The sequence below is a fragment of the Sciurus vulgaris genome, assembly GCF_902686455.1.
Source record: "Sciurus vulgaris genome assembly, chromosome: 4".
NCBI lineage: Eukaryota > Metazoa > Chordata > Mammalia > Rodentia > Sciuridae > Sciurus > Sciurus vulgaris.
In genome coordinates, this window is record NC_136464.1 from 86,906,972 (window position 1) to 86,924,784 (window position 17,813).

Consider the following 17,813-nt stretch of genomic DNA (forward strand, 5'->3'; position numbering starts at 1 on the left):
TAGTAAAAACATTTAGCATTTAGCAGTATATGATGAACTGTTTACATGAACTTATTTTCAAATCACACTTCTCAATTGGGACTAACATTATTTGAAATTCTATCATAATTTTTTTTTAATTTTTAAAAGATTTTCTACAAACTGAGTAAATGGTTTCAGAGAAACTTATGAAAAAGGTCCAATCAGCCCCTCATTTCTGTAAACAATGATCAAACTTTAAATATGCTGAATAACTACAAGGATAACTAGTGGAACATGTTGAAATGATTACACTTACTAGAAAAAAATCTGTAGATTCTGACTGAGGAGAACTTTTCCTAAGGCTTTCTTCCTGAAAATGCTGAAGGTTTGTAGACAGACCAATTCCAGAGGGCCGGAGCCTGCCTGCCCCACGTGTGCTCTGTAAACTGTCTTTGCTTGCGCTCTGCGCCAGTGAAGCAAAAAAACCGACATTATTTATACAACCAACGGGCTCTTTAGGAGCCTTGTTGGCAATTTCTGTGATGTCCCGAGCCTCGACTTTGGAAATAATATCAGATCTTTTCCCAGGTGAATCAACTTTAATACCACGAAAGCGAGAAGTCCTAGAGAAAGAAGAATCAGCTATGGTTCTAACATCCAATGACCTGAGTGTGTTTTGTGAAGTAGAAGGGAGGTTCTCTGACTCCAAACATTTGGACTGTCTCTGTGGTTTCCCGAGAGAATTACGCAGTGGTGTTGGCGCAGAACAGCGAAGTGGTGACAAGAGTCCATTCTTGTGAGGACTTAACTCGCGGTGGTTAAGAACTGTAGTGTCTACTGCCTCACCACTCAACACTCGTGCAACATGCTTCATATGCTGCTCTGTGGCTCTCGACCCTTTGTCATCGTTAGTGAGTAGGAACTCTGTATTCGCCTTCTGAATGCCTTCTAAGCCACTGCTCTGTTCAACAGCATTTCCTTCTGAAAAGGAGGCAAATGGCCCCACTTTCGGTAGAAGTGATTCTTCAGGTACACCCTTTTCTGAAGCTGGAAATAAGACAGTGTCATCTTTGTTATTACAGGGCAAGTTCCCTGAAAAGTGTTTTGTCCGCCTGGGCAGGGATGATCCAAGATGGAGAACAGAACCAGCAAGCTCTCCATCATTTTCTAACTCCATATGGGGCATCTGAGGTGGCAGTCTGTTGCTACTATTAGAATGAGATAGTGTGTTACTTTCCCAGTTATTCTCCTTAAGTGCTTCACCAGTGAGAGATGAAATGGGTCTATCTGCAGGGGGCTGAGTTGCCAAACTTGCAGCTCCCTTCCTGGATGTTTCCGGTACACAGTCATTTCCAGGAGAAGATAAACAAGATTGCCCAATGTGTGGCAGGACTCTTAGCAACCTGTGGCGCGCTGCTGCTGTGGAACTGCTAGAAGGTCGAGGAGCTATAGGTGGATGAGGTTTTACCTTGACAACTTTCTTAGGCTATAAGAAAAGAGTGAATATATAATTCCTGTACACAGAAGGGCTACCTCTGGTAGCTGCTTTTATCCTAGACTCATTCTCTGGCCAGTATGCGACTCTACATCCACCAAAAGTATTTTTTAAAAGTGAAGGTTATGAGCTGGACACAGTGGCGCTTGCCTCTACTCCCAGCAACTTGGAAGGCTGAAGCAGGAGGATCACAAGTTAGAGGCCAGCCTCAGTAACTTAGCAAGACTCTGTCTCAAAATAAAAAATAAAGTGATGAGGATGTAGCTCAGTGGAAGACCATCTATGGGTTCAATCCCTACTACCAGAAAAACAAATAAATACATAAATAATTTTTTTAAATGAAGGTTATGACTTCTAAACAGTAGAGGTTAATGGCAGTTGCCTAAATCTAAGTATCTTCATACATTCTCTAAAACAAAATAAAGCAAAACAAACAAACAAAAAAGCCAAAACCAAAGAGACAAATAATATAATCAAATAAAATCACTCATAACCCACACCTTCATCAAACAGGGAAACATTTAATATGAAGTTCAAACTAGCAGTAAATAGAAAAATACACAAAGACTCATCTGCAAAGCCTATGCACCAGTGGTAAGAGGCAAGAAAGTATAGCTTCAAAAAATGAACCCACAGAAAGGAAAATATACTTGTTATGAAAACAATTCTAAGATCTGGGATTTCAAACATGAGCTATGTTACGCTTTGTATCTTCAATTTCCCTAAAAAGCTCACATGCTGGGAAACGAAGGAATGTTTACAGGAGAAATTAATAGATTATGAGAGCTGTACCCTCATCAGTGGATTAATCCATTTGAAGGATTAATAATATGCATGAGCTACTGGGTGGTAACTGTAGCCAAGTGGAGTGTGGCTGGAGGAATTATGTCCCTGGGGGTGTGGTCTTAGCCTGTATCTGTCCCTGAACCTTTCCCCACACTCTCTACTTCCCTGTAGCCAGGAATTTTCCTGCACCACGCCCTTCTGTCGTTATTCTCTGCCTCACTATGGGCCCATAGTGATGGAGTGGGCCCAATCATGCACCGAAACTCTGAAACTGTAAGTCTAAATTAAACTTCTCCTCCTCCAAGTTGTTCTTTTTTTAAAAATCATTTTTAGTTATCAATTAATCTTTTGTTTTATTTATTTATATGTGGTGCTGAGTATCGAACCCAGGGACTCACACATGCCAGGCAAGCGCTCTTTCACTGAGCCACAACTCCAGCCCTCTAAATTGTTCTTATCAAGTATTTTGGTCACAGAGACAAAAAGTTGATTAACATAGGCTCCAAGGAAATCAAAAGGAAGCAACTTGAAATTATTTAGTATCCAAGGAGACAGTACTATTCATGGGAAGAAGGAAGAAAGAAGAGTAAATCAGAAGGACAAGAGTAAAGGTAAAGGGGTTGGGATTGTGGTTCTGTGGTAGCACACTTGCCTAACATGCGAGGCATTGGGTTCAATCCTTAGCACCACATAAATATAAAGATATTATGTCCACCTACAACTAAAAAAAAATGTCATTTAAGTTTAAAAAGAAGAATAAAGGTAAAGAGGAAAGCAAAGATCCTAGAGAAATGAAAGTAAACCACAAATTATAATGCACCAAATTTTTAAAACTAAATAAATACAAGGGAAACTGGAAGAGGAAGTGAATTGGGGGAGGGAGAAGGGACAGAAAAAGAAAATACTTGGTAATGAATTGCACCAAATCATGTTATATGCATGTATGAATATGTTACAATGTACCCCACAGTCACGTATAACTATAATGCACTAATAAAAACATAAAAAAGTGAATTATAAAAATCAGGAAACAGCCAGGCACAGTGGTGCACACCTGTAATCCCAGCAGCTCGGGAGACTGACACAGAAGGACTGCAAATTCAAAGCTAGCCTCAGCAATGCTGAGGTGGCTAAGCAACTCAGCAAGACCCTGTCTCTAAATAAAATACAAAATAGGGATGGGGATGTGGCTCAGTGGTAAAGTGCCCCTGAGTTCAATCCCTGGTACAAAAAAAAAAAAAAAAAAAAAAAAAAAAATCAGAAAACACTAAATCTTCCCTCCAATAAAAGAGTGCCACTGATTAAAACAACAATAATAAAACTGTACAGGTGTCGTGGGGCACACCTGTAATCTCAGCAACTCAGGAGGCTGAGGTAGGAGGATCACAAGTTAGAGGACAGCCTCAGCAACTTAGTGAGACCCTGTCTCAAAATTTGAAAAACTGAAGAACTAGGGATGTAGCTCAGGGATGGAGTATCTCTGGGGTTGAACTCAATCCCATTAAAAAAAGAAAGAAAGAAAGAAAAGCAAAAACCTTGCATTTTGCTGTATTATCAAGAGGGTGCTACTGAAATAGTAAATTTCACTTTACCATATACAAAATTCTCACTTTTGTATATTAACTGTTAATATGTACCCAAGTAAATAAAATTACAAGAAAAATCTGAAAAAAAGGCATACCAAATCCATACAAAATTATAAAAATAAAACAGAAAACAATGAAAACTGGAACATTTCAGCTACTTAAAATTCTCCCTCAACACAATTAAGTGAAATTGTGAAATTGCATCACAACACTACAATTGAATTAGATATCCTTAAGTTTGTATTTGCATGTATTTTTTAAAAAGTTATATCAAGTGGCACACACTTATAATCCCATTTTACTGGGGAGGCTAAGGCAGAAGGTTTACAAGTTTAAGACCAGCCTTGGCAATTTAGGGAGACTCTGTCTCAAAATAAAAAATAAAAGAGCTGGAAGGTTCATCCTTAGTACTATGGGGGAAAAAAGTCACACCAAGCAATAAATCCCAAAACTAAAGATACAATGGACAATAGAATAAAGAGTACTATGGAAAGATATGAAAACAGGAAAGAAAATTAAAATAAATAATTTAAAATGTGAGAAAAAGTAGTTGATTCAAAGACATTCCAATAAGTATATAAAGGAAGTCCCTAGAACAGAAATAATTGAAACATTAAAAAACTAATACATAGATTATAAGAAATTGTCCTGAAATAAGACTTGAATCTTTACATTAAAAAAGACTCAAGTGTACTATGAAAACTGACCCAGAACAGCAAATTCTAAGACCTATCCTAAGTAAGTGATTTACAGAGAAAAAAAGTGGGATTGTCAGTTGGATTTCTCAATGGTAATATAAAAATAAGACAATAATAGAGCAACAATTTTTAAACTCCAGGGAAATTAAACCACATTTAATATTCAGTTGAACTGCCATTTAAGTGTTAAGAGTAAATAAAAAGTTTTGAACATGCAAAAACTCAGTAATTTATGTTATTATAAGCCTTTTCTGAAGAATTTACTAACCAAAAAGTATGGAGAAACTTTAGTGAAAAAGATTAATAGTATGTATGGTATATATGTCATTAAAACTAAAGTATCAGTGGGGATAAAGAATGCAAATTTTTAAATGGGAGAAAAAAGAAGTTCACCATCACTTAAGTACACTGATGGTCAATTAATAAGTAGGAGTCAAAAGATATATCAGATGATGTATGGTCCTGATACTAGGCAAGGAAAGTTAAGGGTAAAGTTGCTAAAAATATGACATAAAGTATTTTATAACCTTTTAGAGTTAGCAGCACAATAAAAATATGTTATTAGTATTTATGTACCAAGTCATACAGAATCTACCTCCTTAAGGCAAAAGCTATGGGAGATGAAATAATAAATTTATTTCTCTATATAAAAGCTTTCGTGCATCATGGTTCTTACTGCAAAATATCAAGCGGACAAATTAAAAAAAAAAACAGAAGATCTAAACAACCTATCATTAAGGTTGATTTCATAGATATCTATCAAACTTTTACACAAAAGTTAGAAAACACCTTTTGAAATACATATGGAATGTATATGAAAAATTGATATTGGTTCTCAGTGAATAAAAACTACTCTGAAGTAGAAATGTAAACAGCATTGTCTGATTTCCATGAAATAAAACTAGAAATTCATTAAATTATTTTTGGACTGACGAAAGTTGTATCCTAACAAAACTTATACACTTAAAAGTAATTAAAATACTACAATTGACATTATGTTCCCACTAATGTGTTAATGCCAAAAATGTTTAACCTGCATGATGAAACTGTCAGACAAATCCATATTGAGGAATAGTCTACAAAACAATGGGCCTATACTCTTCAAAAATATCTGACATCAGAATGGCAATTATCAATAATACAAGCAATAATAAGTGTTGGTGAGGATGTGGGGGAAAAGATGCACTTATACATTGTTGGTGGAATTGGAGATTGGTGCAACCACTTTGAAAAACAGTATGGAGGTTCCTCAGAAAACCTGGAATGGACCATTTGACCCAGCAATCCCACTCCTCGGTTTATAACCAAAACACTTAAAATCAGCATACTACATTGCTGCAACCCCATCAGTGTTTACAGCAACTCAATTCACAGTAGCTAGATTGTAGAACCAACCTAGATGCCCTTCAAGAGATGAATGGATAAAGAAACTAAGGTATATATACACAATGGAATATTACTCAGCCATAAAGAAGAATAAAATTATGGCATTTGCAGGTAAATGATGGAGTTGGAGAATATCATGCTAAATGAAATAAGCCAATCCCAAAAAACCAAAGACCAACTGTTTTCTCTGATAAGTGGATGCTGATACATAATGGTGGGGGTAAGGGAAGAATGGAGGAATGTTGGATTGTGTAGAGGGAAATAAGGGGAGGGGTGGGGGTGGAGGAAGGAAATATGTCAGAATGAGACAAACATCATTACCCTGTGTACATGTATGAATTCATGAATGATGTGACTCTACATCGTGTACAATTAGAGATATGAAAAACTGTACTTAATTTGTGTACAATGAACCCAAATGCATTCTGCTGCATGTATAACTAAAAAGAACAAACAATAAAAAAATCTGACATGAATGTCCAAATAAGGTTAAAGAAATAATTGTTTATAAAAGGAGTCTAAGCAAACATTACATCTAAAATGCAATGCAGATTTCATTTTTTTTTTTAGATACAGTCTTGCTATGTTACTCAGACTAGCCTTGAACTCCTAGACTCAAGCAATCCACCTTCCTTAGCCTCCCAAGTAGCTGGAACTAGAGATGTGTGCCAGAGTGCCTGGCTATCTGATTCTTGATTGAATCTCAGATTGAAAACAAACCAAAATGCTATCAAGCATATAATTGAGATCTGGGAAATATGAATACAGATGACATAATGTGTATCAATGACAAATTTTATGAACATGTTAATTGTATGGAAGGAGAAGAAGGCCATTACTCTTAGGAGATACATGGTAAATGATACATGTTATGAAGTGTCATAACATCTACAACTAATTCCCAAATGAATCAGGAGGAAAATTAGGGAGAAAAAGCAAATGTGATAAAGCTTTAATTAGTGAATCCAGGTAAAATATGTGTGTGTGTGTGTGTGTGTGTGTGTGTGTGTGTGCGTGTTTGCAGTGCTGTGGATGGAACCCAGGGCCTTGCACATGCTAGGCAGATGTTCTAACACTGAGTCACATCTCCAGCCCCTGGTGAAGTGTATATTGATGTTCACTGTACTAGTCTTATTTCTGAGAAACTGAACATTTTTCAAAAATAAATAAATAAATAAATGCTGAGAAAATTCATTGCCAGAAACCTTAAAAAAAAGAAAAGAAAGAATTCAGACAGAGGTAAAATAACCATTGAAAGAAAAACATAACTACAGGAAAGAACGAGCAGCAACAGAAAAGGTGAATATGAGCTGGGAGAGGTGGCATATGCCTGTAATCCCAGTGACTCAGGAGTTTGAGGCAGGAGGATCCCAAGTTCAAAGAAAGTCAGACTCAGAAACTTAGTGAGACCATGTCTCAAAATAAAAAATAAAAAGCGCTGGGATGTGGCTGAGTGATAAAACACCCTGGGTTCAATGCCTGGTACAAGAAAAAAAAAAAAAAAAAGAGAAAAGGCAAACAACACAGTGAATCCCACCACCATGTCCATCCATAAGAATGGAACTCTTAAATACAATAAGATATATTCCATGCTTATATAATCATATTAAAATGAATTCTGCTGTGATATAAAACTAAAAAGAATAAAATAAAAAGAAATGGTGAATGCATAGGAAATTATAAATAACTGAATATTGGCAATATAAAACAATTTGAGGGGGCTGAAGATATGGTTAAGTGATAGAGTATTTCCCTGGTATGCATGAGGCCCTGGGTTCAATCCTCAGCACTGTGAAAAATAAACAAACAAACAAACAAATAAATTGAGGGGGGTTCAAAATACATGTAGACACTTAAATTCGTGGCAACAATGACACAAAAGTAGTTGGAGGTATAATGAAGTTGGTGTTCTAAGATTTGGGAATTAACAAGAAAGTAGCAGGAATCATTTTAACTAGACTGCATAAATCAAGGAAGCACAGTATATACTAAGTTAACCACTTAAATAAACCAGTCTAAGAATGTATTACAGACAAAAAGTATAGAGATGAGAATTAAATAAAAGTAATATTAAAAAGGAGGGGAGGGGCCTGAGGTTGTACCTCAGTGTAGAGCACTTGCCCAGCACCTGTGAGGCAGTGGGTTCGATCCTCAACACCACATAAAAACAAATAAATAAATAAATAAATAAATACAGGTATTGTGTTCATCTATAACTAATTTTTTTTAAAAAAATGAGGAAAGGAAGAGAAAATAAAACAAAATGGATAGTAAAACAGATAACAAATAGATGAAAAATCTGAATACATCAGTAATTACATTAAATGTAAATCAAATAAGTGACTAAGCTTGTCAGTTTAGATTTTTAAAAAATGAGCCAAACCATGTGCTGTTTAAATTATAACAGAGATTGAAAATCATAGAATGGAAAGGATACCATACATCCCCTGCAAAAACAACAAAACAAAACTAGTTTAGCCAAAGTTAGATATTTTAAGTGTTACTTAAGGTAAGGAAAAACATTTTATAATAATAAAGATGTTCAACCTCAAGAAAGATATCACAATCCAAAATCTAAACTAGATCCAATGACAGAACTTCAAAATATAAAATGCAAAAATAAAGAACTAAAAGGAAAAATAAATCCACAACTATAAAGGAAGAGTTTGACCTAACTCTCTCAATGATTGATAGAGAAAACAACCCCACCTCAAAAAAAAAAAAAAAAAAGACAAACCAGAAAGAATACAGAAACAAGATCTGAACAACACAATTAACAAACCTGATCTAACTGATAGACATTTTATACAACATTAGAATATACAGTTTTTCCAAGGGTAAAAGTGGAACTTCTAATATGCTTGTATTCACAAACCTCAACTACTTTCAAAGGAATAAAAACCTTTGAGTACATTTTCTGGTAAATTAAGCTATAAATCACTACTAAAAAAGTACACAAAATTGCAACTTGTTTGCAAACTAGAGCCTACTTCTAAGTAAACCATGAGGTGGGGGGAGACCAACACTACCCAAAGAGGTCTACAGATTTAATGTAAACCCTACCAAAATCCCAAAAGTTAAAAAAAGTTTAAACATAAATAGAAAAATCCACCCTAAAAGCAATAGTATGGACACTGTAGAGAAGTTTTTTTTTTTATTTTTAAAAATTAAAAATAGGATTTTGGGGCTGGGGATATAGCTCAGTTGGTAGAGTGCTTGCCTCACTTGCACAAGGTCCTGGGTTCAATCCCCAGCACCACAAAAAAAAAAAAAAAAATAGAATTAGTATGTTACCCAACAATTTTAATTCTGGTATATAACAAAAAGAATTGAAAGCAAGTTTTCAAAGAGATATATTGTACTTCCATGTTCATAGCACTTTTATTCCCTGTGGCTAAAATGTGGAAGCAACCCAAGTGACCACTGATGGATAAATGAATAAATGAAATGCTAAACATACAATGATTATTATTCAATCTTTAAAAGGAAGGAAATTCTGACATATACTGTGACATGAATGAACCTAAGGACATGAAGTAAGCTAGTAACAGAAAGACAAACGCTGCATGATTTTACTTATATGAAGAATCAAATTCCTAGATACAGAAAATGGAATGATAGTTGTCAGAGGTTGGGGAAGATGAGTACTAAGAGATTTGGGTTTTTATTTTGGAACTGAGAATTGAACCCTGGGGCACTTAACCACTGAGCCACATCCCCAACCCTTTTTATTTTTACTTTTTTATTTTGAGATAGGGTCTTGCTAACTTGATTAGGGCCTTGCCAAGTTGCTGAGACCGGTTTTGAACTTTCGATCCTTCTGGCTCAGCCTTCTGAGTTGCTGGGACTACAGGTGTGCCACCACACCTGGCTAGGGAGTTGTTTTTTAATGAGTACAGAGTTTCAATTTTGCAAGATAAAGTTCTGAAGACTGATTGCACAAAAACGTGAATATACGTAACACATTGAATGGTGAGTATACTTGAAGATGGTTAGGACGGTAAATTTTATCTTAATTTATCAAAATTAAGAATAAAAAAAATTCAAGGTTCATGGAAGAATCTAGGTGATTAATAAATTTAAGTGCTTGGTGTTAATTTCAATATTGCTGTATGTTGGAAAAGGAAAAATACAGACTAATTTTTCTCATAAAGAAAAATCCTAAGTGTAAAAATCCTAAATAAAACATTAGTAATGAAATCTAAAGACATAAAAAGGGAAATAAAAACAACATAAAAAGAGAATAAACCACAACCAAGAGTGGTTCATTCCAAGAATGCAAGAATTGTTTTATATTCTTTGAAAATCAATTTGCCACTTTATCAGAATATTTTATTCAGGGTATAATATTTTTTAAATTTTCTTTGGATTTCTTCTTTGACCTATTAGTTATTTAGAAATGTGTTGCTTTCAGACATCAGAAGATTTCCCAAATTATTTGTTATTGATTTATAATTTTTATTCCTTTAAAATTAGAGCATTTATTTTGGTATGATTTGAATGTTTTAAAATTTATTGGAACTTATTTTATGGCACACAATATGGTTTCTCTTTGTAAATGCTCTTCTCAATTCCCCTGATCATTGGAGAAATACAAAGTAAAATCAGTGTAATATCACTATATACCAATCAGAATGGCAAAAATAAAAACAGGAGAACCACTCCAAACACTGGTAAAAATGCAAAAAAAAAAAATCAAAACTTTCATTCACTGCTGGACAGATGTAAATTAGTTTAAACACTTTGGGATCACTTTGGAAAACTGATAAAATCCAAGTTAAAATAGTAGATGTTATCCATAATAGGTAAATATTTACACAGCATTTTTAAAAAGTAATTTCTGCAAGATTAAGTTTAAGCTTTAATCTATCTTTTATTATTCTTCTTAGTTCTAGAGCTATGAATATTTTTGTTTTGTTCTGTTTTGGTACTGTACTGATATTGAATGCAGGACCTTGCACAAGTTATACAAGCACTCTGCTACATCCCCAGCACTTTTTAAATTTTTATATTGAGACAGGATGTTGCTATATTGCCCAGGATGACCTCAAACTTGTGCAGCCTCCAGAGTAGATGGGATTAAAGGTATGTACCACTTGCCTGGCCTAGAGCATGAAATTTAAAAATCATGAATTATATTAAGTGCCATATAATCTTTTCCCATGTGTTACTGGCCTTTTCATGTATTGATAAACAACTGAGGCCAGAATCTTGAAATGAATAATATTTTATAAGTTTTTGTTCACAATTACCAACAGACCTCATTGCTGAGCCCTGCATGGGAGAAAAGCCTGGCCAAGTGCTGACAGCTTCACCTTTTTGCTGAGATTCATGTTCTCCATCTTAGCCTTCAGCAGCTTCATCTTATTCATAGTTATTGAATTTTCAATGATCTGTTGCCCAGAAGGAGAAGGCTCAACTTCCTCATCCTCATCTGTATACAAGTTATACACTGAACCACCTCTGCAAAGAAAATAATAAGTTCTTGAAATTTGCTTGATACCTGCTCAAAAATTAAAAATCATCCCTGTGCAATAGCAGCAACTATACATGTTACTACTAATAAAACACTAAATCCTTTTTGTCACTGTAAATGCAAAGAAAATATATTTCAAAAATGTTTTTCTCAGGAGAACAAATAAATGGTGATAAATACTGCATCATGAAAATCTAGGACATTTCTAGTACAATCTGGTACAACTGAAAATCTAGAAAACCTGAGCTTCTCTTAATTCAACAAATCATTGGTAAAGATCATTGGAAACCTGCTACAGCATTTCCAAAGAGGGACAATCCCTTTCCACAAGAATGCTCTGGTTTCATTTTATTAGCCAAGGCTGACAGATGTGCAGCCTAGACTATAGCTGATCAGATTCCATGAACCAGAATGAAAAAGAAATTGGTACAGATTTTCTTTATCCTGAAGGGATTTTTACTAAAAAGAAAGAAAACAAAGGAACGCGTATATAGGTGTCATCCAGAACATTTTCTGTTCCTAAATAATAAAATATAAGTTTTTTAAAAAGGGCTAACAAAATTTTTCTGTTTGGAAACGTAATTACGAAGAGTAGTATAGACTTTAACACAGAAAAAGACACTCCCACGTCAAGCCATGACACCAATTATTAAACATGTTTAACTTTCAATTACTGATCAACTATCATGTTATTTATTTACGCTTTAAAGATATATTTGGAGTCCCTCTTTTCTCAGCAGACCTGGAGAATGATTAAAACTTCAGAGCAAACTATATATTAATCATAGTGGCCCATTTACATATATGAATACTAAAATGTGTAGCCATGCTATAGAAGTATGAGGTTAACAATATATTTTCTGTTTTATCTTGTTGTAAGAAATAGAAACAATTTAGGATAGCCTTAATAATCTAAATGCAGCAATTGGTGTTCACGACCCATTTGATGTACAGTTCTTGACCCATGACTATCACTGCTACCTATAACAGATGCCCATTGCTATGTAAACCTACGTATGCTAATGGACAAAAGCAGTGCTAAAGTAGTCACGTTGCCTGCCATTTGCTGAATGCTTACATCAGGCACTTCCCACACAATATTCCTAGTCTTGGCAAAACTACATAAGGTAGATTTTACATCCTATTTTATAAATGATAAGATTGCAGTTAAGAAAGGTAAGTGATTTGGTTTAAGACCAGAAAACTGGTGAGCATAAGATCAAATGCCCCTCTGTCTTGTTCCAAAGCTGATTCTTCTTACTTAGAGAACTGCTTCCCTAGGCACCAAACAACAGATCGTACTTCATCAACCTTGTGCACTCATATGAGTGACAGAAGTATACTGTGTGATAGCTTTTATCTTGAGGGTAACACATATGAAAAGGAGGGGTATATGAATATTTTTGTCAGTTTACCTTGAGGAATTAGAAGGAATAATTTGTTTACTCTATTATTGATTACTTTGCAATATTTTTAATTCATTTAAATATTCCTTTGTTATGCTATGACATTTTAACTTTACCCTTATCAAATATTGAAAGAAATTTTTGACTCAGTCTTACTATCATGAAAAGAACTACTCTCCCATGGAATATATGTGTTTAAAAGAATAATCAAGATAAATATTTTACTGGATGCATTTTAGAATACAGAAGACACCTTTAAGTTCACCTTCTCCCGCCCAAGAATTACATTACTATATTTTCTCTCAAAAGCACAGTGTCTGGGGCTGGGTTGTGGCTCACTAATAGAGCACTTGCCTAGCATGTGTGAGGTACTGGGTTTGAGTCTCAGCACCACATATAAATAAATGAATAAAATATAAAAAGGTCTATCAAAAAAATTTTTTTAAAAAAAGCACAGTGTCATAAGGTCAGTTAGAAGTCAGTCACAAATTTTTAGATGGCAAAAATGTCACTAGATGAAGATGACATAATAATTTATGAACCTATTCAAAATACCTTTGTAAATTTAAATATTCCAATATTTTCTTGAATTTCTACATATTTTCTTGAGTGCTATATAAAACTTTTGCTAAATAATTTAAAATGATTAAAGAATAAGAAATAGGAAAATGTGATGTCTATTTTAACATAAATATTGTTCATCTCAAAACCAAGAGCTAATTTTGAGTTTTGCAAAGAAGTTATCATTTAAGTGTGCAATGTCTCCTTATATTTCTTTAAAATAAAACAAAACAAAAAAAACGACAAGGTAGAATGATGGGAATGAACCAAAAAACACCCAGTTCTTCCTGTTTCTTCTTAAAGCAGGTTAAGCACCCATGGCTAGGGGCCTGTCATCTATTATGGGTGGCTCATGAACTAAAAATGGTTTTTACATTTTTAAATATTTGAAAATAAGAATGGTATTTCATAATACATGAAAACTGCTCAAAATTAAAATCTGTCTTCATAAATATTGTCTTAAAATATTTTTTAGATGTTGACAGACCTTTATTTTATTCATTTATTTATACATGGGACTGAGAATCAAACCCAGTGTCTCATACATGCCAGGTATGTGCTCTACCACTGAGCCACAACCCCAGTCCCATAAAAAAAGTTTTAATGAAACACAGTCACACTCATTTGATTGTGTATTATATATGGCTGCTTCTGCACTACAATGGCAGAGCTGAACAGCTGTGATAGAGAGTGCATGTAGTTCTCACCACTACGAAGCTTAGCAAATCACAAATTACCATGACACAGTCATAATTTAATCCCATTGAGTACTATGTGTACGGCTACACTATAACTTTTTTATGTATACCAAAATGTAAAAACAAGAAAAGTAGATTTTAAATGCTGCAATTTTAAGGCATAGTGGAGAGGAGATCATTTGTTATCAGTTATATGGTAAAGTCTTGTTTATGATGCAGTGACACTACAGCTATGCTAAAAGACATAGCATATGTTATAGACATTATGACAGTAAGCACTCATTGCAATATTCCCAACTTGCAGGGAAGCAACAGTAGAACAAATTAGGAAATTTACAGTGAAATATCTCATTACAGTACAATTTCTTCACAAAATAAAAGATGAAGATGAGGTTACAACCAACAAAGTGGTTTGTTAGCCAAGCAAGAAAAGGTGTTTATCAATAATGAACTGATGCAATGATGTTTGATCACAACAGCTGAATAAATGTGTACAGAGAAAATAAACTTCTTTAAAGACTACTTTTCCAGGAAGAACAATTTCTTGAAGAGCTCACAATATCAGAAACAATCACAATACTCAATTTAAAATCAAACTAATGATTTTGAGCCATCTTCCTTGGCTTCTGATAAGTATACATTTGTTACCAATATTACTCATGTGTTATTGTTTACTTGAGGTATCAATACCAAAGTATAAAGTGAAGAGTTAGTCTCTCTGAATAGACTGTGAAATGATTACAGGTGAGAATATTCCACCTGTATAAGTAGTGGTTAAAACACTAAATCAGTATAACTTGAAGTGAAATCTTCTGCAACATGTATGGAACAGAGAAAAAGCTTAAAAGTTAAAAGCTGGGAAAATAATAAAGTTACTGAACATGTAACCTTATTATTCATCAGCAGGTATTCTGCAGTAAATATCTGAAGCTACCATATATTATTAAACCAGTAGTGTAGATGGTAAACTTTACTTGTTCCATGAACTTACTCATGATTAGTTTGATGGCTTAGCAGTAATAAAGTTTTACTGTGAGGTTTACTGTTTTTTTTCCCTGTTTTTTTTTCCCCCTAGGGATTAAACCCAGGCCCTAATGCACGCTAGGTGCATGCTCTACCACTATTTTGCCTCCAGATCTTAACATTATTCTTTTAAGCTCTAGCATTTTTGAATGAGAAGAACCATCTTTAACCCATAATATCAGACACTGAATGCCTTAGAAATTAATTTTTGTTGTGGACTTGATAATGTTTCCTAACAAATTCAACCTAAAATGACAAGACAAAACAATGCTTACATGTGAAACTTAAACTGCAGTAATGGCATTTCAACAACTTGTGTTGCCTGAATCACATGTAAGGACAAGTTGCAATACTTCCTGGTGCTTTCAAAAGTTAAAATGAAGTGAGAACGATGTTCCCACACAAATTTACAGCAGATACATTTTCTAAGCTCAAACTCTAGCTCTAGAGAAGTTTTTACACCATGGTACAAGTTTAAAGGCAATCTCCCATATTTCAAAATCCATTTAAATGTGCAATAGAGGACTTCTACCTGTCTTCAATTGGAAGTGATTAAACTGCAACATAATGACATGCTAAAGGCAAACAGCAAAGAGAAGATCTAACAGAACTTATACTATTAATTATTATGCTATTAATACATGCAATTAAAATCATATGCTCATAGACTGATATCAATATCTGGCAGTATTTATCTGTGTGAAAAAAATTTCAAAGATAAAATCACAAAATCTCATTACAAGTCAACATTAAGAGGTGAATGTTAGCGACTGATTTTACAAATTTGATAGGCAACACTAATATTCACCCTCAATCAAGTAAAATACTCTCTTAAAAATAATTTCTTCTCAGAAGTAGACCTATATTACTAAAAAAAAGTGCTTGATTATTGTTTTTTCTTGAACTGGGTTTTGAACCCAGGGGGCTTACCACTGACCTACATCCCCAACCTTTTAAACAGGGTGAAACAGGGTCTCTCTAAGTTGCTGAGGCTGGCCTCAAACTTGCCATCCTTCTGCCTCAGCCTCCTGAGTTACTGGGATTAAAGGTATGGGGCCACCATGCCTAGAACAATTATTATTCTTATCTTTTGAATTTTGCCAGTAAACTTTTGTGGAGATTTGTTTCCTCTCTTGTTACAAAACTACCTACATAATATCTTTTATTTTATCTCTTGGCCCAACAATCCCAAAACAGTTACTATTGGGACTTTTACAGAAAAAGTTTGTGGCCCCTGTCGAAGAGTAATTAAGCCCCTTCTGGAATACACAAGATAAATATCCTTCAGGTATGACAAGACAGTTTTCTACTACTCTTTCTATCTACTCCTTATCCTTCTTTGTCCATTGTGTTAGGTAAGGAAAAAGGAAGAAAAAAAAAAAAAACTAACAGAATTATCTTGAGAGGAACAATTACACATTTTTAATCAAATTTGATGAAGAAATTTGGACTAAAAGTTGGCTAGGGAAAATCTGAAGCAAGAAGAAGAGATGACATTTTAAGCAAAGAGGAAAAGGTATGTGAAAACATGATATAATGAAGAGGCCTGGAAAACAGGATGCCAGGCTGTCCAGCCTCACGCTAAGCTGAGGAGCCAGATTTCCTTCTTTAGGAAAGTCAAAAGAGAGTGAACTAAGGGAAAAAACTAAAACAATGGTGAGCCAGCATGTGGAGAAATAGATGTAAATAAATTCTACTAAGACCCAAGACAGCTGCCCTCATTGCAACCCTCTCTCTACTTCTAGCCTATATGTGGATGCCATGGTTTAGAGTGCTAACCAGACCCTGATACATCAGAGGACAGTCAGTACCCATTTGTCACAGTCTTCTCTCTGTCACCACACACACACATACAAAAATCCTTCTTCCATGTGTGCTCTGTGGTGGGAAGAATCCTAAGGAAACCTCTGTGGTTCCCAGTTCTGGTGTTCCTACCCTGTACAGTCTTACCATCTGGTATGGACATGACCTATGACTAGCTATGACAAAGGTAAAGGGAGTTTGTGACAATATAGGCTCCAAAAGAATTCATCTTGAGTTAATCAAATGGAATCTGAGGATAGTTGCTAGCCAAGAGCCAACAAAAACTATGGCCTTCCATCATGTAATGAAAGGAGATGAATTATGTCAACAATGTGAATGAATGAGTTTGAAAGCAGATTCTTATCGCCAATTTAGTCTTGCTGACACCTTGTGTACAGCACATGAGACTCTTAGCAGAGTACCAGCTGTATTGTGCTCCTGACCCAGATACTGTTCTCCAAAATACAAGTTGTTTTTTTCTTTAAAAGTTTTCTCAGGGGCTGGGGATATAGCTCAGTAGGTAGAGTACTTGTCTTACAAGCACAAGACCGTGAGTTCAATCCCCAGGACCACCCCCCCAAAAAAAAGTTTTCTCTTCCTCCCCATCCTCTTCCTCCCCTCCCCACATCCTTCCCTCGTCCCCTCCTCTTCTGCCTCCTTGTTTTTTGAGTGAGGGATGAGTAAGATGTACTTTAGTTGCCTATAATACCTTTCTTCCTTTATTTGGCAAACCTCTACTCCTCATTAAGTTCTCGTCTTCTCAGAGGTTGTTCCTAACCCTCCATGTTTCAGGTAAAGTGAAGGTCCTTTCATCTGTTTTCCCAGAATATGAAGATTATATCACCAACACTATTAATTAAAGATTGTATGCTCAATGAAGAATAGGTATAATCATCTTTATACAGCAGTGCCTAGCTTAATGACTAGATAAAAT

General features: G+C 34.9%; 1 protein-coding gene across 10 annotated transcripts in view; it reads right to left on the minus strand.

Annotated features, from left to right (window-relative positions):
* The window catches only part of ZFAND4 (zinc finger AN1-type containing 4), a 62,714-nt gene that overhangs the window by 9,191 nt on the left and 35,710 nt on the right, over positions 1 to 17,813 (minus strand). For all 10 annotated transcript variants that reach the window (XR_013763210.1, XR_013763211.1, XM_079136463.1 and 7 more), the window contains 2 exons: positions 11,228 to 11,375; positions 278 to 1,447 (listed from right to left, as the gene is read on the minus strand). Coding sequence is in view for 8 of the 10 variants with exons in the window: in XM_079136463.1 (XP_078992589.1) it covers positions 278 to 1,447; positions 11,228 to 11,375 (1,318 nt within the window). In the remaining 2 variants the exon portion in view is untranslated. The remainder of the gene's footprint in view (positions 1 to 277; positions 1,448 to 11,227; positions 11,376 to 17,813) is intronic.